This window comes from Gasterosteus aculeatus, chromosome 13, assembly GCF_964276395.1.
Source record: "Gasterosteus aculeatus chromosome 13, fGasAcu3.hap1.1, whole genome shotgun sequence".
Classification (NCBI taxonomy): domain Eukaryota; kingdom Metazoa; phylum Chordata; class Actinopteri; order Perciformes; family Gasterosteidae; genus Gasterosteus; species Gasterosteus aculeatus.
The window spans coordinates 21,257,620-21,282,949 of NC_135701.1; the positions used below are offsets into that span (position 1 = coordinate 21,257,620).

Sequence of the window (25,330 nt, forward strand, 5' to 3'; positions counted from 1 at the left end):
ATTATAAAAACACAGTGAACAAAAGTACAAGATTTTAAAAGAAAAACTTTATTCACCTCCGTACAGTAAACAGCTTTGCCGTATCCCTAAATAGATATCAATATGTGGTTTATACATGACTGTGTTGCCCCTTTAATAACAAAATACTTCTTTATTCCATCTTTTCCGCTTCAAAAGCGATCGATTTTCACAAGAAAACATTTCGGCTCGAAGCAGAAACAAAACAAACACAAAATGATAAATTACACGATAAGCGACCAAACATCTGACATTTGGGCAAAAGAAAATAAAAAAAATCACCTTTTTCTTTCCTTTGTTGACGTTTGTGTACTTTCACAAAGAGTAAAAATATAAATTTGTTCACACAACTTTGGTCTAATTTGAACTATTTCTTTAAAATTGGAGTCTTAAATGCACCAATGGAATAATACACTTAGTATAATACCAATATTAAACAATTCATCAATAGTGCTTTTTAGAAAAAAGACCACCAGAAGTATTTTAAAAATTGTACTTTTGTTATCCGGTTTGCAGGAGTGTCCAACTCGAGCTGAAACAATAAGTTGATCAATGATCATCAGCAACTATTTTAATAATCAAGTAATTTATTCATCAATCTTAGTGTAAACCTAATGACTGAAAATTATTTAAATTCAATTCAACTAAGTAATCATAAAATGAAACGTAAAGAGGAAAATGTTAATTTTTTTTAAATGCTTTTAATCACCAAGAACATGATTACTTTTAGTATTTTCTCTTTTTGCAAGCTTTTTTAAAAGCACTTCATAGTAGTTTTAATTATTCCAGCGGCACACTTACGACTCCCCACAAAACCTAAATAAAATATATGGATTTATGCGCATACATAATTTGACCATCAGCTGTTTTGGTCAGATTGCTTCAGTCTGTGTAGTAATTATATATATATATATATTATATATATGTATTTGTACAGTACAATACAGCTGGTCCCAGCAAAGAAAAAACACCCTAAAATGAACGAGGAGGACAGAGGAATGAGAACTCCGTCAGTGCCTGCAGGAAGGATCGGAGTGAAACCTCGTGGGTCATTCTTTCATATTCCAGAAACAAAGAGCTTTTCTTCAGTGTTAATCAGTGCGTTGGTGAACGTTTCCCGTGGCGCGTTTCCACGGTTTCTGGTTCCAGTCGATGATCCAACACACATTCTACAGAACGGAATCTAACTACGTCTTGCATATGATATTAAATAAACCGCCGTCCACCAGGTTTGTATCTCTACTCAGAGAAGTGTGTGAACACACATGTTGGTGTCTATGCTGAAACGTCCTCCGGTCTGACGTCAGTGATCACATCTTAAAACTACATTCAAAATATAATAATTTAACAGTGATTTAATGCATAAAGGAGACTTTTAAAAAATAGTACGTTTTTTTTTTTTTAAACAGTTTGACAAACATTGAATCCGAGGATGAGGAAACCTTCGGAGTGGTTTGATGCAACCGCCTCCTCTAACCGGCCCCGGCCCCTCGGCCCCTCGGCCCCCCGGCCCCTCGGCCCCCGGCCCCCCGTCCCACACACTTCTAACCGCTACAGTGCAACCGAAATCATTGGATAAATTGTTAAAGGAAGCACATTTCTCTCGAAGGAATAGTTCAGCATTTTGGGAAATGGGGTTTTCTACACCGCGCGAGCTAGCCAGCCGTTAGCTTAGCTTAGCTTAGCTTAGCTTCATCCGCATACACACAAAACTACTGCTGTGCCCTGTGAGTACGATGCAGGAAGCATTTGGGGACGGGGTATTATGTTACAAACAAAAAAAATGTTCCCTTGCAGATTTACAGCTTCATTATATACGAATAAATAAAGTTCTTCTTTATTAACTTAATTATCTAATCTCTCTTTAACAAAAAACAACCAAGTTATAGATTTCTTTCCTAAAATATTTTAAAGCCATTGAAGCTTTAACACCAAAATGTGGCATCGACGGGGGGCGAATCAATTGTAGAGGGAAGAGACGGAATGACATTTTCTCTCAGATTTTTCAGTCACTTTACTGGCACACTGAGGTCTGATCATTTAAATAATGATCGCTGTCCACTCGTGACTTCTACAGGTGCCCCGTTACTGCCAACTAATTATCACCCATGATAAATGAAAATCACATTTTCCAAACGTCAAACTATTCCTTTAAGTCCTGTAAGTTCACCTGGAAAAACCCTCCAAGTCAGCAGCAACTCCTCCGCCCCCGTTTGGTAAAAATCTATAGTGTTCATGCTAAAGGCAAACTAGCCACGGGTTACATCTCTACTTTTGCATATCATTATTCATAGCTTCAAAGGGTCCCCGCCCCAGCAGGTCACACGAGTAGTTATTCTATGCATTAGGTATTTGTTCAGTTAAATATCCTCACTATATGTATGTACAGTACATTAACGCGGGGGCTTGTGCGCTGGTTTCTGCGTTAACGTGCCTGGAGTCAGCCGGCTCGCGCGGTTTCACATCCAGAGACCTAAAAAGCCGACAGCTCGTCTCCGTGCTACATGTTTGTAATGCAAATAGAGCCAAAGGGATAGAAAACAGTGTCTGCAGCCTCCCCGACAACCTGCTGCATCATCGCTTCGCCCCGGAGAGACAAATCTCAACGGTTCACGCTGGTAAAAGCTCGTTTAAAACAAAAAAAGAAAGAAAAAGAAACGCACATCCGGCTCCCTGCAGGGCGCCGCAGAGCCCGGCGACACGCTTCTTCAGTCCGTTGGCTTTCAGACGGGCGGCTCGCCCGCCCGCTCGAGAAGAGAAGTTCTTGTCCGGTCCGAGTGGAGAAGGAAGACGCCATGTTGTTGTTGTTGTGTAGGTTTTTTGTGTCACTGCGAGGATTTTCCATGCAGTCGCCTCGGGTTCAAAGACGTGATGTTCAGCTGGTCGGAAGTTGGCGCCAAACTTAAAAAAAAGTGTGTGTGTGTCTGTGTGTGTGTACATGCTGGAACTAAATCACGCACAAAGACTCACACACACTCTCGTCGGCCCGCGAAGCTTCGTGACCTCCCCCCCCCCCCCCCCCCCAGTTAGGCCTGTGCCGCGGGGGGGGGCAGCATGCCCCTCTCCCTCAGCTGCGAGTGCAGCGTGCGGAAGATGCCGAGCTGCTGGTCCGGCCGAAGCATCAGCAGCTGCTGCAGCACTTTGCTGGGGTTCGGCCCTCTGCAACACAACGCGCGCGTGAGGACACGCGCGGTTTGACGCAACTTACAACATGCATGAGAAATTGGAGCACGTGGAGCGCGAGTGAGGAAACTGAAGGGCACATTCCTCTGATTTCACCGTAGCTCCTCTTACCGGATGAAGCTGCCGATGTAGACGTGCGTGAAGGTGGCCATCAGGTACTGGCAGTCGAAGCGATCCATGATGCCTCCGTGGCCGGGGATGGTGTTGGCAAAGTCCTGCAGGAGAGGGAGAGGCGTCGTTACACCACAGCGGGGCGACATGCTGCAGGCGCTACGTGGAAATCGCCCTACGATCTGAGCTCCTCCTCTTCTTCTCTGGTGGCGCCGCTCAGCGGGTTAAAAGACAAAAGCCCAGCAGTCAAAGAGGTCCAACCAGTTCCCGAAGCATTCAGATCTCCTTAAAATAACCGCCGTGGTCTCGAGTCAGTTTGGGGAGTTTACTCACCAGTTGAAAATGGCAAAAGTAGTAGGAAAGTAAAAGGCAGGATGTTTTGGGCCAGATTGTCTCACGGCAGAGGAGGAGAGTCGTGTTCCTTACTTTGATTTTGAAGGCTCGCTTGAAGCCGCTGGCAAAGAAGCCGCCGAAAGGCCCGATGAGGGAGCCGAAGGCCGAGAGGAAGATGCTGTGGATCTGGAAGGGGTACAGCTTCACCGTTTTCTAAACGGAGAGACCAGCACACGCGTTTAACAGTATGATGCTACAACAGATCACTTTTAATAAGCTTTGATAGGATAAGTATGCATTTTAGAACATAGCTCATATTTTGAATGGTGTTTCGTGGCTGCACACGTTTATAAGACTTACCCATGTCAGCATATTCTGCACCACGGCAGGAAGCGTGTACTCGCGCATCACAAAGATCTCCGACGGCTCGCACTCGACTGTGAACCCGTTGGTCTCACTGTTGACGGCCACAGGACACACAAAGTACTGGAACTGAGACAGCAGGTAGGCCAGCTGACGGGTCGAACAAACAAGAAGGACAACACTTAAAACACGGAGTACAAAACTGGGACATTTCCAGCGGCTGAACGCTCCGAAAAAACAACAACAATGACAGTGAAGGTGGTGCGCGTGTGTCGAGATGCTGCAGCGTGATTAAATGAAAAGAAATTAAATCCAACAGAGATTCTCCGTTGAAACGGAAGCCGGAGGCCGTGTGACTGGAGCGTTGCGTAACCTCCGACTGGCTGAGTGGAAAACGGCCGACAGCCACAACGACGCATCCTGTGGTCACATGCGAGTGAAGGCAAATAAAAGGCCACTCACCATGAAGCCAAAGACCACCGTGGCAAAGAACCCTCCGATGAAGCCCTCCCAGGTCTTCTTGGGTGAGAGCTGGAGGGAGGGAGATGGGGGAGGCAGAGGATGAATGAATGAATGAATGCGCCACCATTAACAAACAGTAAAATTGGTGCTCGGCTCAGAGGAAACACTCCTGTACATCAAATCAAGCGCTTCCTAAAGCCCCCTACGGTGCAAAAAGAAGTTTTATACTGCAGTAAATTCCGGAGATGAAAAACTTTTATGTCTGAACTTGATGAGACGTTTTAAAAGTAGATTAAAAAAAAAAAAACAAGATCTCATTATTGATACAAACATAATCCCGAACAGGAAGGATGAACTCTTTTTAATACCCAACTCTGCATCTGAGATCTAGCTTCACTCCCCCACCGACCTTCTACTCAAACAGCCCTCACAAGAAGAAACGCGTTTCCGTGAGGGTCAAGAGAAATGTCCTCGACGGGTTGTTCACACGTTCTGTTCATGCAGCTGCAAATCAAAAACAACGCGGCGCGACGTTCACCTTGATCAGCGGAGTCCTCCCGAAGAAGAAGCCAAACAGGTAGGCCATGATGTCATTGCAGATGACGATGGAGATCGGGACGATGAACCTGGAAACAAAAACGAATGTCCACAACCGCAGCTTAAAATCCGATCACGTTTGTCTCTGGCTTAAAATGTAGATCCCTACAGGAAAGAAAATAAATGCATGAAAACGATTGTGTTAGGAATTTTGTGAGTGTCTATATCAATGAAGTGCCCCTCGAATAAATCTAAAAGCGGCACAAGGAGTCAGAGACAAGGAGGTCCGTGTGCTGCTTACCAGATCATCCCTTCAAACAGGTTCTGAATGACAAGGTGCGACTGAGTCACCACAATCAACAGCGTCACATGGGTCCACGCAAACTGGAATGGCAAAAACACAAAAAGACACAAAACACCACAGTGTCACTGAACGGGAACGAGGCCGCCCGCGAGTCAGGAAGCACAGCAGGCTGGAACGTACGAGGGGGGGGGGGGGGGGCGACGCAGACAGGAAAGGTGTGACGTGAGAGAGGAGCAGGCAGCAGGAGGGGAAAAAAACAACAAGTTTGTCGGATATTTGAGGCGTGAATGTGAAATTTGATGGGTATTTTTAAAAAACAATAATTTTGTGAAGTTTGTTGCATGCAACAAGAGGATTAGGACTTAAAAATGATAACAAGTGATGAGTGTTCCAGCTGATGAAGGGCCTCACTCCATTATTATAGAGACTATAATCTATTATATAATACGAACAGATCCCAGAACCAACGGATACGTTCAGCAAATATTCAGCTTATGCAGAGCTAATATAACTTTTAGAGATCACTGATCCATGATGAACCATATCGGCTGATTTAGATGGTGTTGTTTATTTATGCTACAGCAACCTCCAGATTTCTTATATTCCCATATTTGATTTGATGTATTATAAGTGGCTTAGAGCACAAGTTCATAATTATTCTGAAATAATATTTTATTATCTCCAAAAAATACAGTTTACCAAAGTGAATTTGAAAACTTTTCTTTGCCGCTTTCTAGTTATTACTGAACAGACCCTGAACGCATCACGATGTAACTGAATAGAAGCTCCTGCTAGCAGTGCTGCAATGCTAATGTTCGCTAGCTGCCACAAATGCCAAAAATCACGAATCTCGTTTTTACCAAATCTCAGATGGTAACAATTGGCAGTAGAATTATGATGATGATTAATTTTGGCTCCACTTTTAGTGATTTTAAGGAGGTCTTATACTTTAGTGCTCAGCACATTTGATCTTAATGTCCTACTTTACAAACTGCCTGCTGACCCCTTTAAAGATTTTTAACCCGTTTAGATGTTTTATTTGGCTTTTCCACATCAGGCCGAGAGTTTGTAAAGACACTTTTCAGTGACGTTTATCAATCACATTTGACATACTGATGTGCTAGTTTCACAACAGCCGACGAGCGAGTGATGGACGATTTAGGAGGTAAGAAGCGAACCAAAGAGATGGACAGGAAGAAGAGGAGGAGGAGGAGGAGGAGGTTACTTGGCGGATACACACCATATAAAACTGCAGGCGGTAATGTTTCTTCACTAAACTCAGCACAAACATGCAGAAACCTGTGAAAGAGTAGACAACATGCTGTCAGTTAAACAAAATATACTGCAGATTAAAAAAAGAAAAAAATCAACCACATGAACACTGTTTGCTGTCCTCTGCATGGGGAGGGGGGGGGGGGGGGGGGGGGGCAGCATGCCCCGGCCTGAACTGTTCAGTATTCTGTTCCACAAACAAACATCTGGGGGAGCCTGAAGAGAGTTCGACAATTCAGATCTTATGTTATTAGACACGGGGGGGTCAGGGGGTCGGGGGGGGGGAGAGAATGTCAGCAGCACTGAGGGAGAGTTGTGTTCGACTCGGACGGAGGAGACAGAAGCTCCTTTCACGCCTCCCAGAGGGAAACGCACCGTCCCTCCAGCAGCCATTACCACCACAAAGCCGCTCGCCGTTACGGATCCCTCCCTCCGCAGTGAGCTTCACGCGGCGAGGTGACGTCAGTCTTTCGTGGAACAATCAGGAAATTTTACCGTTACCATTCACAACGTATGCAAATTCTTAACGGCGTGTACAGCCGTGTGATGAACCAAATCTTTTTTAAATCTTAAATGTCTCCACTGTGGATTTCAGTCTGTACCGACACGAATGGAAACCCCACACGAGGAGAAACACATGGCACATTTAAACAAAACTACGACATCTTTTGAACCTATTCAGCAGCAGATTCAAGATACGGTATCAATTTTAAAATACAAAAGACTTGGTCTGGTCCTTTGCGCTGTTAGAAGAACCTCGTATTACTTGATTGACATCTTACGAGTGAATCATTCGTACAGCGATCCATCTCGTTTCATTGGCTCATCTGGCTGCAGTTCACAAGCGCAATAAAAAAAAAAGGTCTGAAAGCTCCTTAGAAAGAGCAGATGAGCTCAGTCTTTGTTCCATTTCCTCCCCAGCAATGAGAGTTGAAGGTCGACGTGAGGGAGCAGAAGGGCCAACGAGCGGCCGCGTGTTGTTGTTGTTTTTATTGGCTCACCTGCGAGGTACAAGGCGAAGGAGATGAAGCGGTGATAGCGCGCCAGGAACTGCAGGGGTTCCTCCCTCTGCACCAGAGCCCCGAAGTAATCCGCAACGGTTTCCCCGTAGAAGAAGTAGTTGACGCAAATCAGGAAGTACCTGAGGTAATCAAACGGAAGGCATCAGATTTATTTTTTCGTTACAAGTGCGGAGAAATTGTAGTTTACAAAAGGCTTTTATTCTGAAGGGCTATAATAAGGAAAAGTAAAAGACAAACCAAAGCAAAATGACAAATGCGAAATACTAGATTTTGCATCAAATCTTTTCATACCAGCAGTAATGTGAATGTGTGACACCTGCAGCGCTTTTTGCAACTTGCAACCTACAGCTGGAACGGACGTGAGCAGGCAGAGGATCCCATTGGTCCAGAGACCCCTCTGAAAAGAACCGTCCAATAGCCTTTAAGCTCCTGCAAGATCCTTCTTTGAGTTTATTTTTTAAGGAGAATGCTCAAGGCACATTTTGAATACGGTTCGGGTTCACACAACGGGATCAGTAGACTCCTTTCCTCGCGTCTCAGAGACGCTTTTAAGGAAGCAGCAGAGTTCTCCTCCGAGGACGAGCCGAGGAACCACACATGGGGCGGGCTTCTTAGGTAGAGGGTAGGCCTCGATTCTGTGTGTGAACTTCGGTCAGAATGTGTGTGTGTGTGTGTAGGCGTGTCTCACTGAATGTTTTCCTGTGTTTCACACTGGCTGTACATTGACCTGTGTGTGTGTGTGTGTGTGTGTGTGTGTGTGTGTGTGTGTGCGCGTTATGAGGAAAGCCTTGGGGAAAGTTTAAATAAGCTTTCATCTACTTCCAACATAACAGCGATCTTTGACCCCGGCTGCACCGACCAGCTGTCGGTGTGTGTGTGTGTGTGTGTGTGTGAGAGCCGAGGACCAAACGCTTTGTCTAGTATTGTGAATACCTGCAGACAAAGACAGCGTTTTCCTGGAGGAGAGTTGAGGGAAAAGGGGAAACTCTGATCTGGTTCTGATACGGAACCGGGGCCAACGTATTTACTCTTACACAACGCACTTCTGCATTCACGGCCAACATGGCAATGATACAACGTTCGGTTTGAAAAAGAGCAAACCGTTCACACAATCGGCTCATGTGCTGCAGTGAGATGGACCTGCTCACCAGCTGAGGGTCCTGAACCAGGGCAGCTCGTAGGAATGGTACACTCTGTAGCCGATGGTGATGATTTCTTGGAAGCACTTGATTTGGACGGTCATGACCTACAGCAGACGGCGAGAGCAGAAATGCGACGAGAAAACAGAGAGTCAGTGCATCAACACTCATTACAAAACAAATATATGAAAGCATTGCGAGTTACCACTAGTATCAGAGTGACGGGTCCCATGTAGATGATGAGGAAGAAGCCTGAAATCATGGCCAAAGACAGGACCCCTCGTATCCAGTAGTTCTTCCATCTGCGCACACAGGAAACTTCCACTTACTGCATCAATATTTCATCATTTTATTAATACTTGATTTGAGATGTCATTCAAATTGAGAGGAGTTAAAAAAAAAGAAAAACGGCAAAAAGAACACGACAGAAGTATGACTCAGTGTCTGGCTCCCTCTTTGTATCTCTGTTATACAACTGAATAAAGCTCTAAAGCCATGACGTTGGAATATACAGGGCTGAATCAGCTGACTGGGCGAGTTGAAGGGGCGGCTGGTGAGCTGCAGGAAGCAGTTTGCCAACAGCTGCAAGGAACAAAGACAGAATACAGTCATCGAGCCGCGGCTTTTAGACTGGAAAATGACCAATGTTACTAAAGAGTCATGCTGCTGCTGCTGCTGCTGTGGGCAAAACAAACGAGAAAAAGGGCTAAAAAGCTGCACAGGAGCCAAACGGGGCAGCGAGCCGGCTGTACGACTGGAGGAGAGAAACCGCTGCGTCATCGAAACAAAAAGTCTGCTCCTCTCTTTCTCCTCTTCTGCTCGCCACATCCGTCTGCTCACCTCTGCTGCTGGTACTCAGTGCGGCCTTTGCCTTCGTCAATTTTTTATTTCACTTTAATTTTATTCTTGTAATTTTCATGATGCTGCCGTCTTGTGTACTGCCCACTTTGCTGCCGCGATCTGTGAACTTCCCCAGTGTGGGACTAATAAATGAATATCTTATCTTATCTTACATCTTCCCCCGTCGGCCTCTCTACTTGTGATCCATTTCCTCCCCCTCAGCAGCAGAGACGACACGCGGGCTTAGTTCTGCCCTCCTTGTGAGCCTTTTAAGTCCTGCGACCTGTCCGTCACCTGTTGGGTCACACCCCCCTCCTCCCCGCCCCGCCCCGCCCCTTCTCATTGGACGGGACCTTGTTCCTCACGTGTCCCACGCAAAGAGTTACTTTAGTATTTGCTCTGTTTTTCCCCAGAAGCTTTGCTTCAATGCTGTGAAATGACCAGTAAAAGTTGTGTTGTATTAACGCTCCTACAAGCCACCAATGACACGCCGACATATCAATATTCTTTCTCACCGCCTCAAAGCGTTGCCAGCACTCCCTTTTCTCTCCCAGAACTTGATCTTCAGGCCCACGAGTGTTGTCAGAGTCCGCTGTGGAGAGCGGAACATCTGGAGTGTCCGCTTTGGAGTCGCCGACGCATTCTCCCTCCGCGTCGCCTTGCAGGCCGAGCCGCCGCACGAAACGCCGGACGAGAGAGTCGAGAGTCGAGACTCTCATTTGACTACCTCGACATTAACCCGTCGTTTGCATCTCGGCAGCTCCCTTCTGTGCACACCGCCATTCTCGCTCTACTCGAATGTCAAATCTTAAGCGGTTATTTGAATATCTGTCTGTGTGTGTGTGTGTGTGTGTGTGTGTGTGTGTGTGTGTGTGTGTGTGTGTGTGTGTGTGTGTGTGTGTGTGTGTGTGTGTGTGTGTCCGGCAGGAGGCCGACGGCGACGGGACCTTGTTCCTCACGTGTCCCACGCAAAGAGTTACTTTAGTATTTGCTCTGTTTTTCCCCAGAAGCTTTGCTTCAATGCTGTGAAATGACCAGTAAAAGTTGTGTTGTATTAACGCTCCTACAAGCCACCAATGACACGCCGACATATCAATATTCTTTCTCACCGCCTCAAAGCGTTGCCAGCACTCCCTTTTCTCTCCCAGAACTTGATCTTCAGGCCCACGAGAAACACGTCTATGTGTTACTGGTAATAGTTCAATGATTAATTGTAGGCGCGTCAACTGAGAAACTGCTTTTCTTTACCGCCTTCGCAGTCGGCTTCTGACTAAGGGACTCTGTATTTGACACAAACATGTGATCGGCGTGCTGCCGCCAACCGAAATGAGTCGAAACAAAAACCCGGCAGCACAACGCCGTGGACGATCGCTCATCCGCGGGAGTCGTTCCGCGACAGACGGGAGGGGAGGCCCAGTCTGACCTGCACGGTCTGCACTTGCATCAAAACGGAGGAGCTGGAGCACGTTGACCTACTTAACCTGTAACCCAAGACGCCCTCCACCTCGCCGTGCGACAGAGCGGACCAGGCCTCTGCTGTGTGTGTGTGTGTGTGTGTGTGTGTGTGTGTGTGTGTGTGTGTGTGTGTGTGTGTGTGTGTGTGTGTGTGTGTGTGTGTGTGTGTGTGTACCTGGGCGGCAGGCCCTCCAGGGCTTTGTTCAGGCACTGTGGAGTGTTGTCCGAGTCCGCTGTGGAGAGCGGAACATCTGGAGTGTCCGCTTTGGAGTCGCCGTCGCATTCTCCCTCCGCGTCGCCTTGCAGGCCGAGCCGCTCGTCGCCGTCGGCCTCCTGCCGGACACACACACACACACACACACAAATAGATATTCAAATAACCACTTAAGATTTGACATTCGAGTAGAGCGAGAATGGCGGTGTGCACAGAAGGGAGCTGCCGAGATGCAAACGACGGGTTAATGTCGAGGTAGTCAAATGAGAGTCTCGACTCTCGACTCTCTCGTCCGGCGTTTCGTGCGGCGGCTCAAGCTCAAAACGTAGTTTGGCTGAGCAGAAACCGGACGCTGGATGAGAAATCATTCCAGCTAGTTACGTTAGGGATAAATCTTTGACCACTGCTCTCTCTGGGAGGAGAATGTAAGGAAAGTCTCCTCACGCTGCGCTGCAGACATGAACTGGCTTTGAATTCACAGGCCTTTGATATCAGCCGACTGGTGGAGCGAACGAGGAAGCATCAAGGCGGTCGAGGTTTGTTAATGGAAGCCAGAGATTTATTCAGAACTATATAATATGTAGTAGTAGTAGTAGTAGTAGTAGTAGTAATGTACTGTTGTAAAGGAATCTGGACATAATTGCAAATATTCCACATTCAAACCACATCCTGGAAGCCCATAAAAGGAGGCGGTTGGAGGCCCGAGGACGAGGGACCTGCAGGTGAACAGTCGGCTGTCTTATCGTGGGGGGTTAATTCATCTTTAATCTGGATTTAGAGCCAGTCGACTGACGCAGGATCTGCAGCCGAGGGCAGTCGGTGGAACCCGGTCAGCGGCTTCTTCTGCCCGTCCATCGGGGGTTCAGCCACAGTTATCGTTCCACTTTCTTCATTCGAGATCAATTTATTTCAGCTGCGATGTTAAATGGAAGCACGTCGCGTCGCACGTCCAGAAGGGGTTCACGGGGGAAGAAAAGGGAAAGCGTCCCACGGAGGAACGCGCGGCTCCTGGTGAGAACGCCGGTGAGCGCCAGCAGGTGACCGAGCGGGCGACGCGGCGCCTTCTTTCCTGCCCATAAGAGGCTATTTTTAAAAAAAACGCAGCTCACACAGCCAACGTGGGGGATTAAGTTCCTCTTTGCACTCCAGAGGCTCCTGGACACTTCTTTCCCTTTCATGGTGCTAAATACGGCCCGGCTGGAGCATCGGGGTTAGAAATCAGAGCGCTTTTTCCTTCAGAAACGAGGTCTCTGCTCGTAATTAGCCAGGAGGACGGGGGTCACTGAGGTGCTGGAGCTCAAGAGGGAAGATTTCCACTCAGGTTTTAATGAGGAGATGCTTCCTTCTTCGGATTGAAGCAGAAGAAGAAGAATCACATCCCGACTGAAGGAGACGACGGTCCGTGTCTCTGAAGACGCAGCAACAATCCGGTCAAAGGCCGAAGCCTAAACGCCTGCTTTCTGTCCCGATCTTTACAAACAAACTGAAGTCTGGATTCAGTAAGACAGTCGAGCTTCATGAGCTCTTCCCTCGCGCACACGTGACGGAGTTTCTCCGCACGCTCGTGCGATCGAGTTAATGAATAACCGTGTTTCAGTAAGAACTTTATCAAGGAGAGACTCCAAACGAACTACTGCCATCGTAAAGATTTGCTGATTGTCTCCCAACACATTTATTTATTAGTGATTGAATTGAGACGGGAGGAAAAATAAAATGAATGTTTTAATACCAGGGGGTCCAACCAACGCAAATATTCTACAAATATTCTTATTCTACATTAAACATCAGTTGGTGAGTTATTTGCTTCCGGGTCAGAATGTCAATTAAACCGCCAAATGAGCCTTTGATAAAGCCGCTTCCCACCTCACAGTCAAACAGCTGAAGCTTTTTGTGCAGAGCCGAGTGACGCAGCCAAACTAGTCGAGCGTTAATAACCGATATTAGTGTAATCAACACTTGAAATAAAGACACTCGCAAACGACATGATGGTCTTCACCAACAATGCAGAAGATCTTAGACATTAACTTAAAGAGAAGAACGTGTTTGGAAGGAAAAACAAAACTACATTAAAGTGCCATAAAGATTTGATAAACGGGTATAAAGTTTGGATTTCTCCCACATTTAAACCACTGATGGGACTGAAAACAAACAGAAGGTGTCACCAGCAGCAGACCGCACACAAGTTCAGAAAGGGGGAAGATGCTCACGTAGAACACAACATGTGCTCATACCTCCTTTGGGTGGATCCCAATTGGTTTCATTCCTTCTGGTATTAAAAAACAAAGAAGAAGAAGAAAGGAGCTGTGTTGGTTCAGAAGAAGAAAGAAGGCACTCGCCTTCCAATCACAAGCAGCCGCGGTTGATAAGAGAAGCCACGAGGACTCGCAAGTCGCTCATTAGCGGGTCTGGGGTCTGTTTACTCGGATCACGGCAGACGAGTCACAACAAGGAGCTTTCCAGGAGCCGTTTGCAGAGTCTTGCCCACAAACATCAGCAGCAGTCATCTCGTTCCAACCCAATGAAGACAACGAGCTGGTCCCGGAGACACCGGGACCAGCATTCGTGTTTAGGAGAAGTTCATAGCGAAGGTTCGCCTGGACGAGGAGCGAAGCAAACGCAGACGTCATCCACTGATTTGCTGAAGAAGGCGTCTCTTTGTCCGTTTTAACTGTGCGACGCGAGGACACGATGTGTGACAGGAGTGGAACCCAATGACCACGAAACACGGCGTGAGGGGTTTAAATCACGTATTCATCGACGGGCCTCGTGAAGAGCTTCCAAGAGCTGTCGTTGAAGGGACGACAACAAAGTAACAGGGTCCAAAACGTTAGACGGTTTCCAAATCACACAAGACGTTTTATAAAAACACCTTGTAAGCGAGCGGTGATCAGTGGGCCGGCGGGGATTGCTCAACCACGGCGCACACGTTACACGGGTGGGGGGGGGGTGATAGGTGGGTGTCGACTCCAAGCTTTGAAACTGTCAAAAGGAAATCTAAAGTCGGCTCTGTGGAGGAACGAGTTAAACGAGCATCTGTCCAAACACACACACAGAAGTAACTTCTCTGTAAACGCGTGCACCTCCATTATCAAGTCACCTGCTGATCATTTATTAGATGCATTATTTTGGCGGCTTTGCCTCCAGGCTGGATGATGATGTTCTGATGGCAGAAACGCCGGCGAACACGACCCATTGACAATAAAACCTGAAACAATGTCTCCATTGCCGTCTAGCGGGACACCGAGGGGCAGATGCACTATTGAGTAATCCATTTATCTGATGGGTTGTTTACACGGTCAAGCGATTATCTGCATAGTTAAGAAGCTGGTGAAAAACAAATGAAAACGTCTTGCTCATTAACCGATGAATCAACCGATAATCCACAATGGTTTGTTACGTACAGCAGGAATCCAAACTTTAGAATTATTGACCTGACCGATAGGAGATACAAAAGGGAGAAGAATGTAAAGCATGGAGGGAAATGGTCAAGAGTGGAAGCAGACTAGAAAAGGTGTCTGAAGAGCTTTTTCTGAAGTTCCACGTGTGAGTGGGAATCTGATCTCCAGCACAAATATATTGCATATTGTATTCAACTAATGCAAGTTTCTCCAAGCGCTGAGAGTCTATTTAAGTCCATGCGGCTGCAATCAGAGGATGTTTGGGGATCTCGGGTTTGCAGAGACTGGTTCAAATGAAGAGGTGGGGGGGGGTGTGTGATCGGAGCCAATGAATAAAATAAATCTGTGTCCCTTCATTTCCACGCGAGCCCCCGCACGTCGAACCGACAGGGCCCCTCGCGGAGCCCCGATCGAACCTCACAGATCCACCTGTCACGCCGACGACGACCCCGCTGACACACGTGAGTTAGCGGGACACCGACGGGACCATTTCACGAGGCCAGCGGAGGGAAAACAACCCCATCGAACGCGTGACATCCCCGGCCGAGACGCGGACGCGAACCTCCCACCGGGACAGAAGCCCGCTGGACGTCTGCGTGGCCGTCGTAGCGGGACTTCTCCCCCCCCCGCAGCCCCCCGCAGCGGACCCGCTAGCTTAATTAGCGAGCTAACCGTAAGTAACTAGCTTAATTAGCCCCGCTGCTAACTGACAGCTCGGCTAGCTCGACCGGATCGCCGACGGCAGAAAAAAACCGGACCGACTTGTTCCTTAACGGCGGCGGGTCTCACCCTGTCGCTGACATTGTCGGTGCCGTCCGGTTCTCCTCCGCCTCGCTTCCTCAGCTCCGTCATGTTCCGCTCGGTTCGCTCAGCCGGGACGTTAATGTGTCACATAAGCCGAGTCCGGGGGGGGTGAGAGAGAGAGGGAGGGAAACAAATCCTGTTTTGTTGTTTTTTTTCCCAGGCGAGGGGGGTAATTTAAGTCCAGCGTTTCTAGCGGGGATTTCGGCTTTAAAGCTCGGTGTCGCTTCACCTGAAAGTCAGCCGGTGCTGTCGAACCGCCGCATTCGCCTCTAACGTTCTGCGCTGCGTGTATTTGTTTATCACCGCAGTCCCGGTCATCCGCGCCGCCCACCGCAGTCCAGCTTTACAAAGTAAGAGCGCGCGGCTTCCGGTGGAGACCTTCAGAGTAAAACCACTGAAATCGCTTTTATTTTGAATCATTTATAACACATGGAATATACATTAAGTACGAGGGAGATGTAACCAAGGCAAAATATAATCATATAAATAAAACCATGTAATATGTCAAGCAGTGTAATGTAAAATAAATCTAAAAGTTGAATAAAATTATCTTCTTTAGTGGGCTGAAACTAACTAAACTAAACTTGTAACCTAAATACTAACTACATTTCAGGGGGAAATATTGTGCTTTTTACTGCAATTCTCTAATCTGACATCTTTTGCTGATTATAGAATATTATCAACTTGTAAAACTTGAGCTGCTGTCACATACTCAACTTCTTAATAATGTTAAATCAGCTTTACTCAAACAACCGCAAGAGTGAAATACTGCGTCCACATTGGCACATAGGAAAGGGAGAATAAGATACGCTTAATAAGTAAAAGTATTAATTGTGAGGAATAGTCCCTCATTAAAAAGAAATTGATATTTATTCCTTCCGTATATAATTACCAATTAAAACTTGTATTTTATGTAGCGCCATTAGAAACATTAATGGAGTACAAATTATTATCTCACTCCGAAATTACGAGCCGAGCAATTACAAAGTTTCATCAAATGTACCACTATCGCAAGAAGTGGATATTATTTTGAAGTAGATTTCTCAGTTTCCGGTATCAGTCTGTGTTTCTCTGTCGAGCTTCACACAGGTTCGCTGCTGCTGTGGTGGACCCCCCCCCCCTCTCTCTCTCTCTAATCAATGGAGTCGACCAGCTCTGGTTTATGCTGCAGTGTATTTGTATTTTTGTAAATTAATCTGGCAAATTAGTGTTCAATTCCAGGGCTGAAACACAATATCAAATTCAGAGTTTTACATTTGCAATTTTTCTTCCGCGTATCTTGTATTACTTTGAGAACGTAGACAGATTGATAGTTATAACATTAATTTAAATAACAGAATGGGTCTACTTCAAAATTAACATGAGCCATAACGGTTCCATTAGGAGTTCATTAGATTTTGCATCAGAAAGGATGTTTTTGTTTCATAGTCGACAAATTATATTTGTATTTTGTGCTCCATATCTAGTCATATTTGTATATAATTATTGTATATTTACAAAAGATTAACAGACACATTGTGAAGACAACTTCGAATAAAATGAGTCAATCAGTTATTTGGTGGTAAACAGCAATTATTTATTGAAATGAAATCAAAAGAATAAGTACCCAATCTATTGCATTATTGTAACATTGTTTCTGTAAGGAGGGGGGGGGGGGGTTACTCTACTGTTACTGTTTTTTTTACTCTTGCAGGATGTAGTGAACACAAAAATACAAGGAACATTCATCTATCACAGATTGCACACCAGATACTTTAGTATCGCAGTCTAATACAAGACCACCAAAACAAATCCCACATTCTCACATTTACCCTTCTTCCATCTTTCATCATTTCTTTCCCCACAAAGTGAACAAAAGTCCACCCAGAGTTGGGGACATGATCTCCGGCTCTATACACAAAACGGGAAAAAAAAAGAAAATCATCTAAAAAGACAAAAGAAAATAGAGAACCGACCAAAAGTAATGCTGAGAACATGAACAATGCACTGACACAGAAAGTCAGCTGTGTTATTAGACATGCAACAAGTAACAAAACTTGCTGAAATCGCAATAATCATTTAAAAAAGAAAAGTCTAAAACCAGTTATAATTGCATAAATACTTTGTACAGGCCGTTTATCTGCCGCGAGATGCACCTTTCGGAGAAAAATGACAACGTAAAACTGCATTGAATAAAATCCTGCGATTCAGGTGAAGGTGCAAAGGAACTCCTGATTGCTCGAAGCCGACTGCTCGGCTCGAGGGCTTGATTGCACGCTAGATTACAGTACACGACAATGATATCAGGGCGATGACAAGAGCGCATATCCTTATTGTTGTTGTTGTTGTTGTGACAGCTGTGTGGGGGGAATATTAAAAGCGTGTTCTACTCTTTTACATGTTTGGGACTCTGCAGAGCCACAAAACACAAACCTGGTTGTCTCTGGGAACGAAAGAAAGCGGCACTGGAGTGCGAAGGTGTCGCCCAAAGGACCCACAACAAAACATCTCGCTGGCACACGTGCCCGAGCACATCGAAATATTCCGCCCAGCAGCCGGCGCTCAGCACAACAACACGCGCTCTGTGGGGGGGGGTAAAAGATGGATGACGTTATTCACCTTAAAACAGAGAAGCGTATGAAGCCGCGGTCGAATCGAACCGTGTAAATTCATCCACGAGTAAATCACCATTTACAACCAAATAGAACCAGTTTCATCTGGACCAACACGTCCTGATGCTTGAGACGGGGTAACAGCACTGAAGCCTCCATGTTGCATTCATTATTTCATTGGTTTTAAGGGAAAACAGAATTCTTTACTGATGAAATATGAAACCATGATGCTGATTTGATGCAAACCTCAAAATCAGTGGAAAAAGATGAAATGCAGTTCGGTCTGGATGCATTTAACAAACACAGCCCGGATCATCTGAAAATCGGAGCTACGACGTTTGAGGGAATTTTACAATTTCATAAATTTTGTGACCGAACGGTTTAAATAATTATTTACATCTGCGCTCCTTTTCGTCAGCTGCTGCTGCAGCTTCTGTTGTTCTTCTATGAAGGACTGAGGAGAAACGGAGCTGAAATAATCTGATCTGCAGGCGGCAAACGTGAACAGAGAGCAGCAGCAGCAGGATTTACACAAAGTCCCTTTTTAGTGTGCGTTCAAAAGCAGCCGCTTTGAAAACAACATGTGCAACATTGAGAAACTAATCCGTGACGATCTTCCCTCTCAGAATAAACAGAGTGATATGATTCAAACGCACAATCGAAATAAAAGGTAGAATGATAACGTGTCTTCAGACAGCAGCAACAACAACAACAAAAAACAATCTCCAAAACGGGAATTCATATAAAAAGAGAGAACACATGATTAAAAGCAAAAAATACATTAAAACATTTTGGCAGAAAACAATGTGATCATGAATCTCTCTGCGATGGCTCGACACTGTGGGCAACACGCACAAAATAATCTTTGTAAACAACAACAACGACAAAAGGATCAGGAAATGATAGAAGTCGTTTTGCATAACCAGACTCGCATTCATGTTTCCCTTCTGGACGCGACTCGACACTACACACGGACGCACAAGCCATGTTTGTTTGTTTGTTTGTTTAAAGCCAGGAGCGGTTAGTCACGTCGCTTCGTTACACACATTTAGCTGTTTCATATTTCTCTCTTTTTTGTTGTTCTGTTTTTGTTCCTCGTAAAATTAAAAAGGCCATGGTAAGTATTTACAATATCAACAAGTTTCTCATGTCTTGTGGTGAAAGTGGGAGGAGCTTTTTTTTCTTTGATGGCGGTGGCTTGATTGAAGCGGCGGTCTCGCTCTTTGCTTCGGGGGGTTAAAAGTGGTGCTTCAGCTTCTGTCTTGTGTTTTTAAATACATTTCCTCGTTGTTCTTCGCTCAGACATTCCGTCAGTGTCTTACAGTTCATGTGTTTACTGGACGTACGGGAGGTTAGCGGGGGGGGGGGGGGGGCCTCAGGTGGGCTCAGTTTCTGGAGCCGTCCTCGGCGCTGCGCTCGTGCTGAAGGTTGTAGTGACAGTTCTGACAGACTCGAACCGGCGACGAGATCTTCAGCCGCTTGATCTCCGACTGGAAGCGGCTGCACCTGCAGGGAGAGCAGGCGGGAAACTCGCGTCATCGCAGTTTGAAACTGGACAACTTCTTAAAATGACTTAATACCAAAAAGACTTTGAAATAACGACTTTGTAGTAAAGGAAATGTTGAGATGTTCTCAAAAGTCAATAGTAGCCAGAAATAAATAGACCTGCAAATAATAAGAGACATTTTAGAAAACAATATTGATTCAGTATCTCAGAGGAATGGAAACATTTCCAATAAATAACAAACTTTCTAAAAGTAATGACATCTATTATATAGAATATCCAGATAACAAAAGTCTTTTCTTTTGAGACAATGTCACACACTCATTATTTCCGTTACGTTTTGTCCCGGCGGAGAATAAAGACACTTTATTGAACACAAACAAAAGACGGACTCACTTCTGGCAGAAGAGCTGCCCGCAGTTCCTGCAGTGGTGGCGCCGCTCGGTGAGGGAGAAGCGAACGGCGCAGCCGGAGCAGCTGTCCACCACCTCGTCCTTCACCCAGTGGTCGGCCGCCGAGCGGCCCGGCTGGTCGCTCACCGACCAGCTGAAGACCCGGCCGCGCCCGTCGCCCACCAGGATCTTGCTGTGGTCCCTGAGGAGAGACGAGAGTCCGGGCTGAAAACGTCAGAACGCCGAACGCGCCGCATAAAACGCACGCCGGGAGAAGACGCACGCTTGCGTCTCTTACTTGGAGATGGCGAGCGACGTGATCTCGGCCGGCTGGGCGTTGTCCTTGCGGTCGAACGCCGTGTGCATGGTGAGTTTGCTCCGGAAGACCAGCTGGCGCTCCCACCTGTAGCCTGAGAGCGTGCAGAAAGAGCCCGGGTCAGCACGCGCTTTGGTTCGGGTTCCCCCCCCCCCCCCCCACCCCCCGATCACTCACCGGCCCTCAGCTGGTTGTAGGTCCGCGCGTCCACGCTGGGGGGCTGCGCCACGCAGCCCGGGTGGCCCAGGTGGGGGTGGTGAGGGTGGGGGTGATGGTGGGGGACCTTGGTCTGGCCCTCCGAGTAGTTGACGAACACGAAGCCGTCCTTCTCGTCGATGCTGAGGGTGTCCGACCAGCGGTGGGAGGAGTCAGAGCCGCTGTCCATCGACCAGGAGGCCCCGGGGCGCGCCGAGGGGCCTGAGGGGGGGGGGGAGGGAAGTCAACGGTAAACAAAACGAAGGGATGAATGACTTTACTTTTCCCTTGATTCATTTAATCTGCCCCACGGACACGTTGCGCGTCGGCTGGGTGGAGTACCTCTGGCTCGGTGCACGGCGCTGCCCGGCTGGCTGCCTCCGCCCGTGGACGGGTTGCGTGGAGCTTTGGGCTCCTGCACCGGGCCGGGATCGTCTGCGTCCGACTCGCTGCTGTCGTCCTCGCCGTTGTGATTCTCGGCGCCCTCTGCGACAACCACAGTGAGCGCTTCACGCACACAGTCACGTGAGACGAAATACGAGCGGTTCGTTTCTGGCAACTCACCGATCTTCTCCTCGCCGCAGCAGTCCGGCACATCTGGCTCCGCCGGCTCTGGCGCCGGGGTTTCTGGGACTTGGAGGAACTCCATTCTCCAAAACTACAAGAAAAGGTTTGAAAGAAGAGGGATGAGGCCTCGACAACAGAGGTTCCCCTCTGGTCCCATTTCAAAGAATCCACAACGGATCCCGCCGGACCGGGGGAGGCCGCGGTTACCCTGACGACGCCGTCCGAGTGTCCCGTGACGATGACGTTTTGCGTGTCCCACTCGTTCATCTCCGACACGCAGCAGCACAGGATCTGCTGGCTGCGGCCCGTGAAGGTGTTGGCGCTGGCGATCGGGCTGCCGTTGATGCTCCACACGTGGATGTACGTCCCCGCGCAGGACACGATGTCCCCCTGCACACGCACACGCCGTCTATCAGCTCAACGGCCGTCACGAGCGGAGGGGCGGGAGGGGGGGCGGAGCCTGTGCTCACTCACCGTCAGCTCGTTGATGCACAGCGCGGAGACGGGCGCCCGGTGACCCCGCAGCTGCGTGACGAAGGAGAGCTTGTTGAGGTCCCAGATGATGCAGGTCCGATCCCGCGAGCCGCTGACGACGATGTGGTAGGCCGACGACGCCGTCAGGCAGGTCACGGCGTCCGTGTGGCCCAGCAGCGCCTGCGGACGGGAGGGAGGGAGGGAGGGTGAGCGCCGGGGGTCGGTACTCGGCCCGCGGGCGGCTTCGAATGAACCCGACCGGTACCTGCTTGAGCGTCAGCGCCTTGGCCCGCTCCTTGGACGTCCCCGTCTCCCACACGCAGATGGCGGTGCTGGTGCCGCCGGTGATGACCAGCTTCAGGTTGGGACAGATGGCGCAGAGGATCTGACCCCACTCAGAGAGACACTCGTACACCACCAGCGCCTGGACACGAGCCGGGTGGAGGTCACACATTTACACTTTAAACATTTCAACCCAAAGTGGGAATTAAATCAGGATCAGTTCATAGTCTGACGCAGAGGGTTAAATCTCCACTTCTAAATGAATCAAACTCCTACAAACATTTATTTAAATAAAAACGTGCTGCATAACTTTTTACTTCTTACATTTAAAAAGTGTTTCCAAGAAAGGACTGATTAATTCATGAGGTTTATAAAAAAAGAAAATACATAGAAAGCAAATTAGTCTTTTTAATTACTAATAAGTAACATTAATTAGAAAAATAAAGACTTCCGTATCGACCTTTTCCGACTCGTAGTTAGCCAGGCGGCAGCTGAGGTCGGCGTAGCCCCAGGCGAAGGTCTTGCTCCAGGTGGGCGGAACCAGAACCTTGTTCAGCTCCACTGCGAGTATCCCCTTGTCGGTGCACATGATCTGTCCCACGGGCTCCTTCAGCTCTGGGGACACAACGCGTGGAACAACGCGTGGAACAACGTGCGGAACAACGCGTGGAACAACGCGTGGAACAACGTGCGGAACAACGTGCGGAACAACGTGCGGAACAACGTGCGAAACCTGTGGCGAGTCCAAAGGGGCTTCCTCAGCGCGAGCGTGTGTCTGTACCTTTAACTGGAGCCAGAGAAGGTCGGAGGTTGTCCAGGTGGTGGAAGAAGATCTTGTCGCCGTTGGAGCTCGGAGGAACGCTCGCCACGTCGCCGTTGGCTTTACCGCGCACGCGCTTGGGAGGGTGGGGCTTCTTAAACAGCTGAGACGCACACAACCACAGAGTGAGACTTCGAAAAACAGCCGGATGCAGAGAAAAGTACTCGGCTCCGTTTGTCTGAACCGTTCGGGGCGGTTTAAGCAGCCCGAGCGAGCCGGGCGGAGTCGCTCTCTGACCTGCTTGGGGATCTGCCCGAAGTTGTTGATGAAGCCGATGGTGGCCGTCTCTTTGAGCGGGTCGTTGATGTTGTAGATGTCCACCTGGCCCTCGTAGAACAGGTGGTGGAAGACGTTGACCGACTCCACGGCCGGCGGGCCCTGCTGCTTGTACCCGAATATCAGGTCGATCCATTCGTGGAGGTGTGCCGATACGTAGTCGCACTCCAGCGCCTGGCGACAGAAGGGGGGGGTTAAAGGTTAATGTGCTGCCAACTGTCAGACCCCAAATGTCCCCAAGCGGGTTGGATCCTCACGTCTCTGTGGACCCTGATGAACTCCCGGGGGTCGCCCTTGGCCCAGGGGGGCAGGATGCAGTCGCCCAGCTTGGTGCCGTTCTGCTTGGCGCCTGGCGGATCAACGGAAGCCAACAGAACATTTCGCGTTAACATTCAAGCGCTCGGGAAAAGACGGCGCCTTCGTTCCCGCCTCCTGACACTGACCCAGGTCGAAGTTGTTGGCGTTGAGCAAGAACTCGGGCAGGTAGAAGAACTCGGGGATGAGCTCCTTGACGTCGGCCATGTTGTGTTTGGAGGCGGAGAGCCAGGCTTCACGCACACTGTGGAACATCCTGTCGGCCAGGTCGAAATGACCCCCCTGGTGGCCACACAGGAAGAACGTTTCACAATAAGACACTTGGGACAGAAAAGCCGGGGATTATTTTTCCAGTGGGTTCGAAATTCCTCTGCAGACTAAATAATAAAATAAAATAAAATAAATAATGTATTACTCTCTGTGACTGTGCTGTACAAAAGCCCCAAAGGGAAAGTTATTTTGGTATTCAAATTTCATCAAAACAGGTTTTTTCAGCCTCTTGTGGCCAAAACTATAATTACAACAACAAATCATTTTATTTTGAAAGACTATTTCAAACTTTTATTGGCAAAAATAAAATGTTTGCACCTATTAAGACATAAACAGGAGAAGAAAAAAAAAATCTGACCCCCCCCTAGAAAACGGATCACTAGCATTTTATTTCTCAGAGCTCCGGCAACTGATCTGTTCTGCGTAGTGAGACATTTCAGAAATGTCTCGTAGGGGACAAGCAGGACAGTTGCGATCAAACCTGAAGTCTGAGGAAAATCTGCGTGAAGGGCTCCATCCGGACCAGGTAGGAGGCCACGATCATGGCGGAGGAGTAGTGGGTGCCGTAGTGGTACGCCGGGGTTTCACCTGGTGGGACACAGAACACAACGTGTTGTTGAACGTCCTCCAGGCCGGATCCTGTTGGAGGACTCGTCTCCGCGGGCTTACCGGTGGGGTCTTCCCAGTCCTTGTACCTCTTCTTGTACTGCGTCAGGCGGTCGTCGGTCTGAGCGCCCATCGGCTTGGCGAGGTTACGGAACGTCTTGGGGTTGTTCAGGTCCAGCTCCTGGTTTGAGAAACGGGACAGAAAAGCCAAGCGGGATCAGTCGCCGAGCGGACGCGCGCTCTCAAGGTCGTGGGCGCCGTCGCCTCGAACCGCGCCATCACCTCGGAGTCGAAGTCGGCCAGGATCCAGGGGAAGACGGGGTACTGCATCAGGTCGTTGTAGGACCGGCCCGCCAAGGTGTTCAGGTGCATCAGGTACTGGAAGTTGCTGATCTCGCCTCTCTGGAGCGCAGGAACAGAACAGGTCAGCGAGGAACGACGCTTTCGGTTGTTCACCAGACGAGCAGTTCAGACTCTTACCTCCCATCTCTGAGTCACTGACTTTTCCCCGACCAGCGTGCTGAGGAGTCCAGATCTGACCCCCCGGGGACGGAGAGGAAGTTTAGTTAGAACAGCATTCAAAAGTATGAACGTGTACTCGCAGATCCCAGAACGTTAAGCAGCGGATTAAGAGTGCGGACGTGTGTGTGCTGGATGAAGCGTGGGGGGGACGGGGGGGGGGGACGTCTTACCCTTGTTCCACGCTGGTGTTTGGCCTTTGGCCTGAAACCGACTCGGAGCTGTCGGCCAGCGACGGCACCACCGCCAAGAACCTGGGAGGGATTAAAAAAAACACGCCATTGTTTTGCTGCGTATCATCGAAAAGGAAAAGCTGAGGACGGCTGCTTTGTTGGTTCCATTTTGAAAGACAAGCACAGAGCAAATATCCACACCTGGCTTTCTATTCTATGGATTTAAAGCGGTTTAACTTGATTATATGTATTTCTTCTCCGCACACACAGTAGCAGCAGCAGTTCTCCTTCTCCTTGTACTCGGTACCTTTGGTAAACTTTGTTGCGGACTCCTTTCTGGAAGGCTAACAGGTAGTTCCTCCCGTCTGCCGAGAAGACTTCCACCGCCATGGGCTGGACGGGGGACAACATACGGGACATTTAACAATAAAGAAACGAGTCGTTCAATGAGTTCAATCAAGTTACAAATGGGAACAACGTTCTGCCTCAATACAGGAAACATTTAACCGTTGAAAAGTACCATTAAAGCTACTTTAGTAGCTTGAGTGTCAATATGAGTCAGTGGTGTAGTCTGC

General features: G+C 48.1%; 2 protein-coding genes across 10 annotated transcripts in view; both read right to left on the reverse strand.

The window, feature by feature from the left end:
- Window positions 1–27: 27 nt before the first annotated feature.
- On the reverse strand, window positions 28–15,802 carry cds1 (CDP-diacylglycerol synthase (phosphatidate cytidylyltransferase) 1). The gene is made up of 13 exons (XM_040195482.2): window positions 15,441–15,802; window positions 11,215–11,372; window positions 8,950–9,046; window positions 8,754–8,851; window positions 7,585–7,724; window positions 6,552–6,610; window positions 5,309–5,391; window positions 5,009–5,096; window positions 4,471–4,539; window positions 4,006–4,158; window positions 3,739–3,858; window positions 3,313–3,416; window positions 28–3,177 (listed from the first exon to the last, which is right to left on the reverse strand). The coding sequence occupies exons 1-13, from the start codon at window positions 15,501–15,503 to the stop codon at window positions 3,045–3,047; spliced, it is 1,365 nt and encodes a 454-aa protein (XP_040051416.1). The 5' UTR covers window positions 15,504–15,802; the 3' UTR covers window positions 28–3,044.
- A 1,207-nt stretch (window positions 15,803–17,009) lies between these two features.
- The window catches only part of wdfy3 (WD repeat and FYVE domain containing 3), a 57,003-nt gene continuing 48,682 nt past the window's right edge, over window positions 17,010–25,330 (reverse strand). For all 9 annotated transcript variants that reach the window (XM_078086280.1, XM_078086279.1, XM_078086276.1 and 6 more), the window contains 20 exons: window positions 25,063–25,148; window positions 24,756–24,836; window positions 24,544–24,598; window positions 24,346–24,465; window positions 24,127–24,244; window positions 23,939–24,045; window positions 23,316–23,469; window positions 23,130–23,221; window positions 22,834–23,046; window positions 22,558–22,699; window positions 22,237–22,391; window positions 21,760–21,918; window positions 21,495–21,674; window positions 21,228–21,410; window positions 21,018–21,111; window positions 20,796–20,939; window positions 20,436–20,675; window positions 20,241–20,352; window positions 19,947–20,144; window positions 17,010–19,552 (listed from right to left, as the gene is read on the reverse strand). In XM_078086280.1, coding sequence (XP_077942406.1) covers window positions 19,432–19,552; window positions 19,947–20,144; window positions 20,241–20,352; window positions 20,436–20,675; window positions 20,796–20,939; window positions 21,018–21,111; window positions 21,228–21,410; window positions 21,495–21,674; window positions 21,760–21,918; window positions 22,237–22,391; window positions 22,558–22,699; window positions 22,834–23,046; window positions 23,130–23,221; window positions 23,316–23,469; window positions 23,939–24,045; window positions 24,127–24,244; window positions 24,346–24,465; window positions 24,544–24,598; window positions 24,756–24,836; window positions 25,063–25,148 — 2,754 coding nt within the window. In that variant the 3' untranslated portion in view covers window positions 17,010–19,431. The remainder of the gene's footprint in view (window positions 19,553–19,946; window positions 20,145–20,240; window positions 20,353–20,435; window positions 20,676–20,795; window positions 20,940–21,017; window positions 21,112–21,227; window positions 21,411–21,494; window positions 21,675–21,759; window positions 21,919–22,236; window positions 22,392–22,557; window positions 22,700–22,833; window positions 23,047–23,129; window positions 23,222–23,315; window positions 23,470–23,938; window positions 24,046–24,126; window positions 24,245–24,345; window positions 24,466–24,543; window positions 24,599–24,755; window positions 24,837–25,062; window positions 25,149–25,330) is intronic.

Coding starts and splice junctions, on each gene's coding strand:
- cds1 (XM_040195482.2), bottom strand. CDS start 15,503: ATGACGGAGCTGAGGAAGCGAGGCGGAGGAGAACCGGACGGCACCGAC. Junction 9,047..11,214: donor CTGGAGGGCCTGCCGCCCAG/GTACACACACAC, acceptor CTGTGTGCGCAG/ATGGAAGAACTACTGGATAC. Junction 5,392..6,551: donor ACCGCCTGCAGTTTTATATG/GTGTGTATCCGC, acceptor TTGCCATTCCAG/TTTGCGTGGACCCATGTGAC.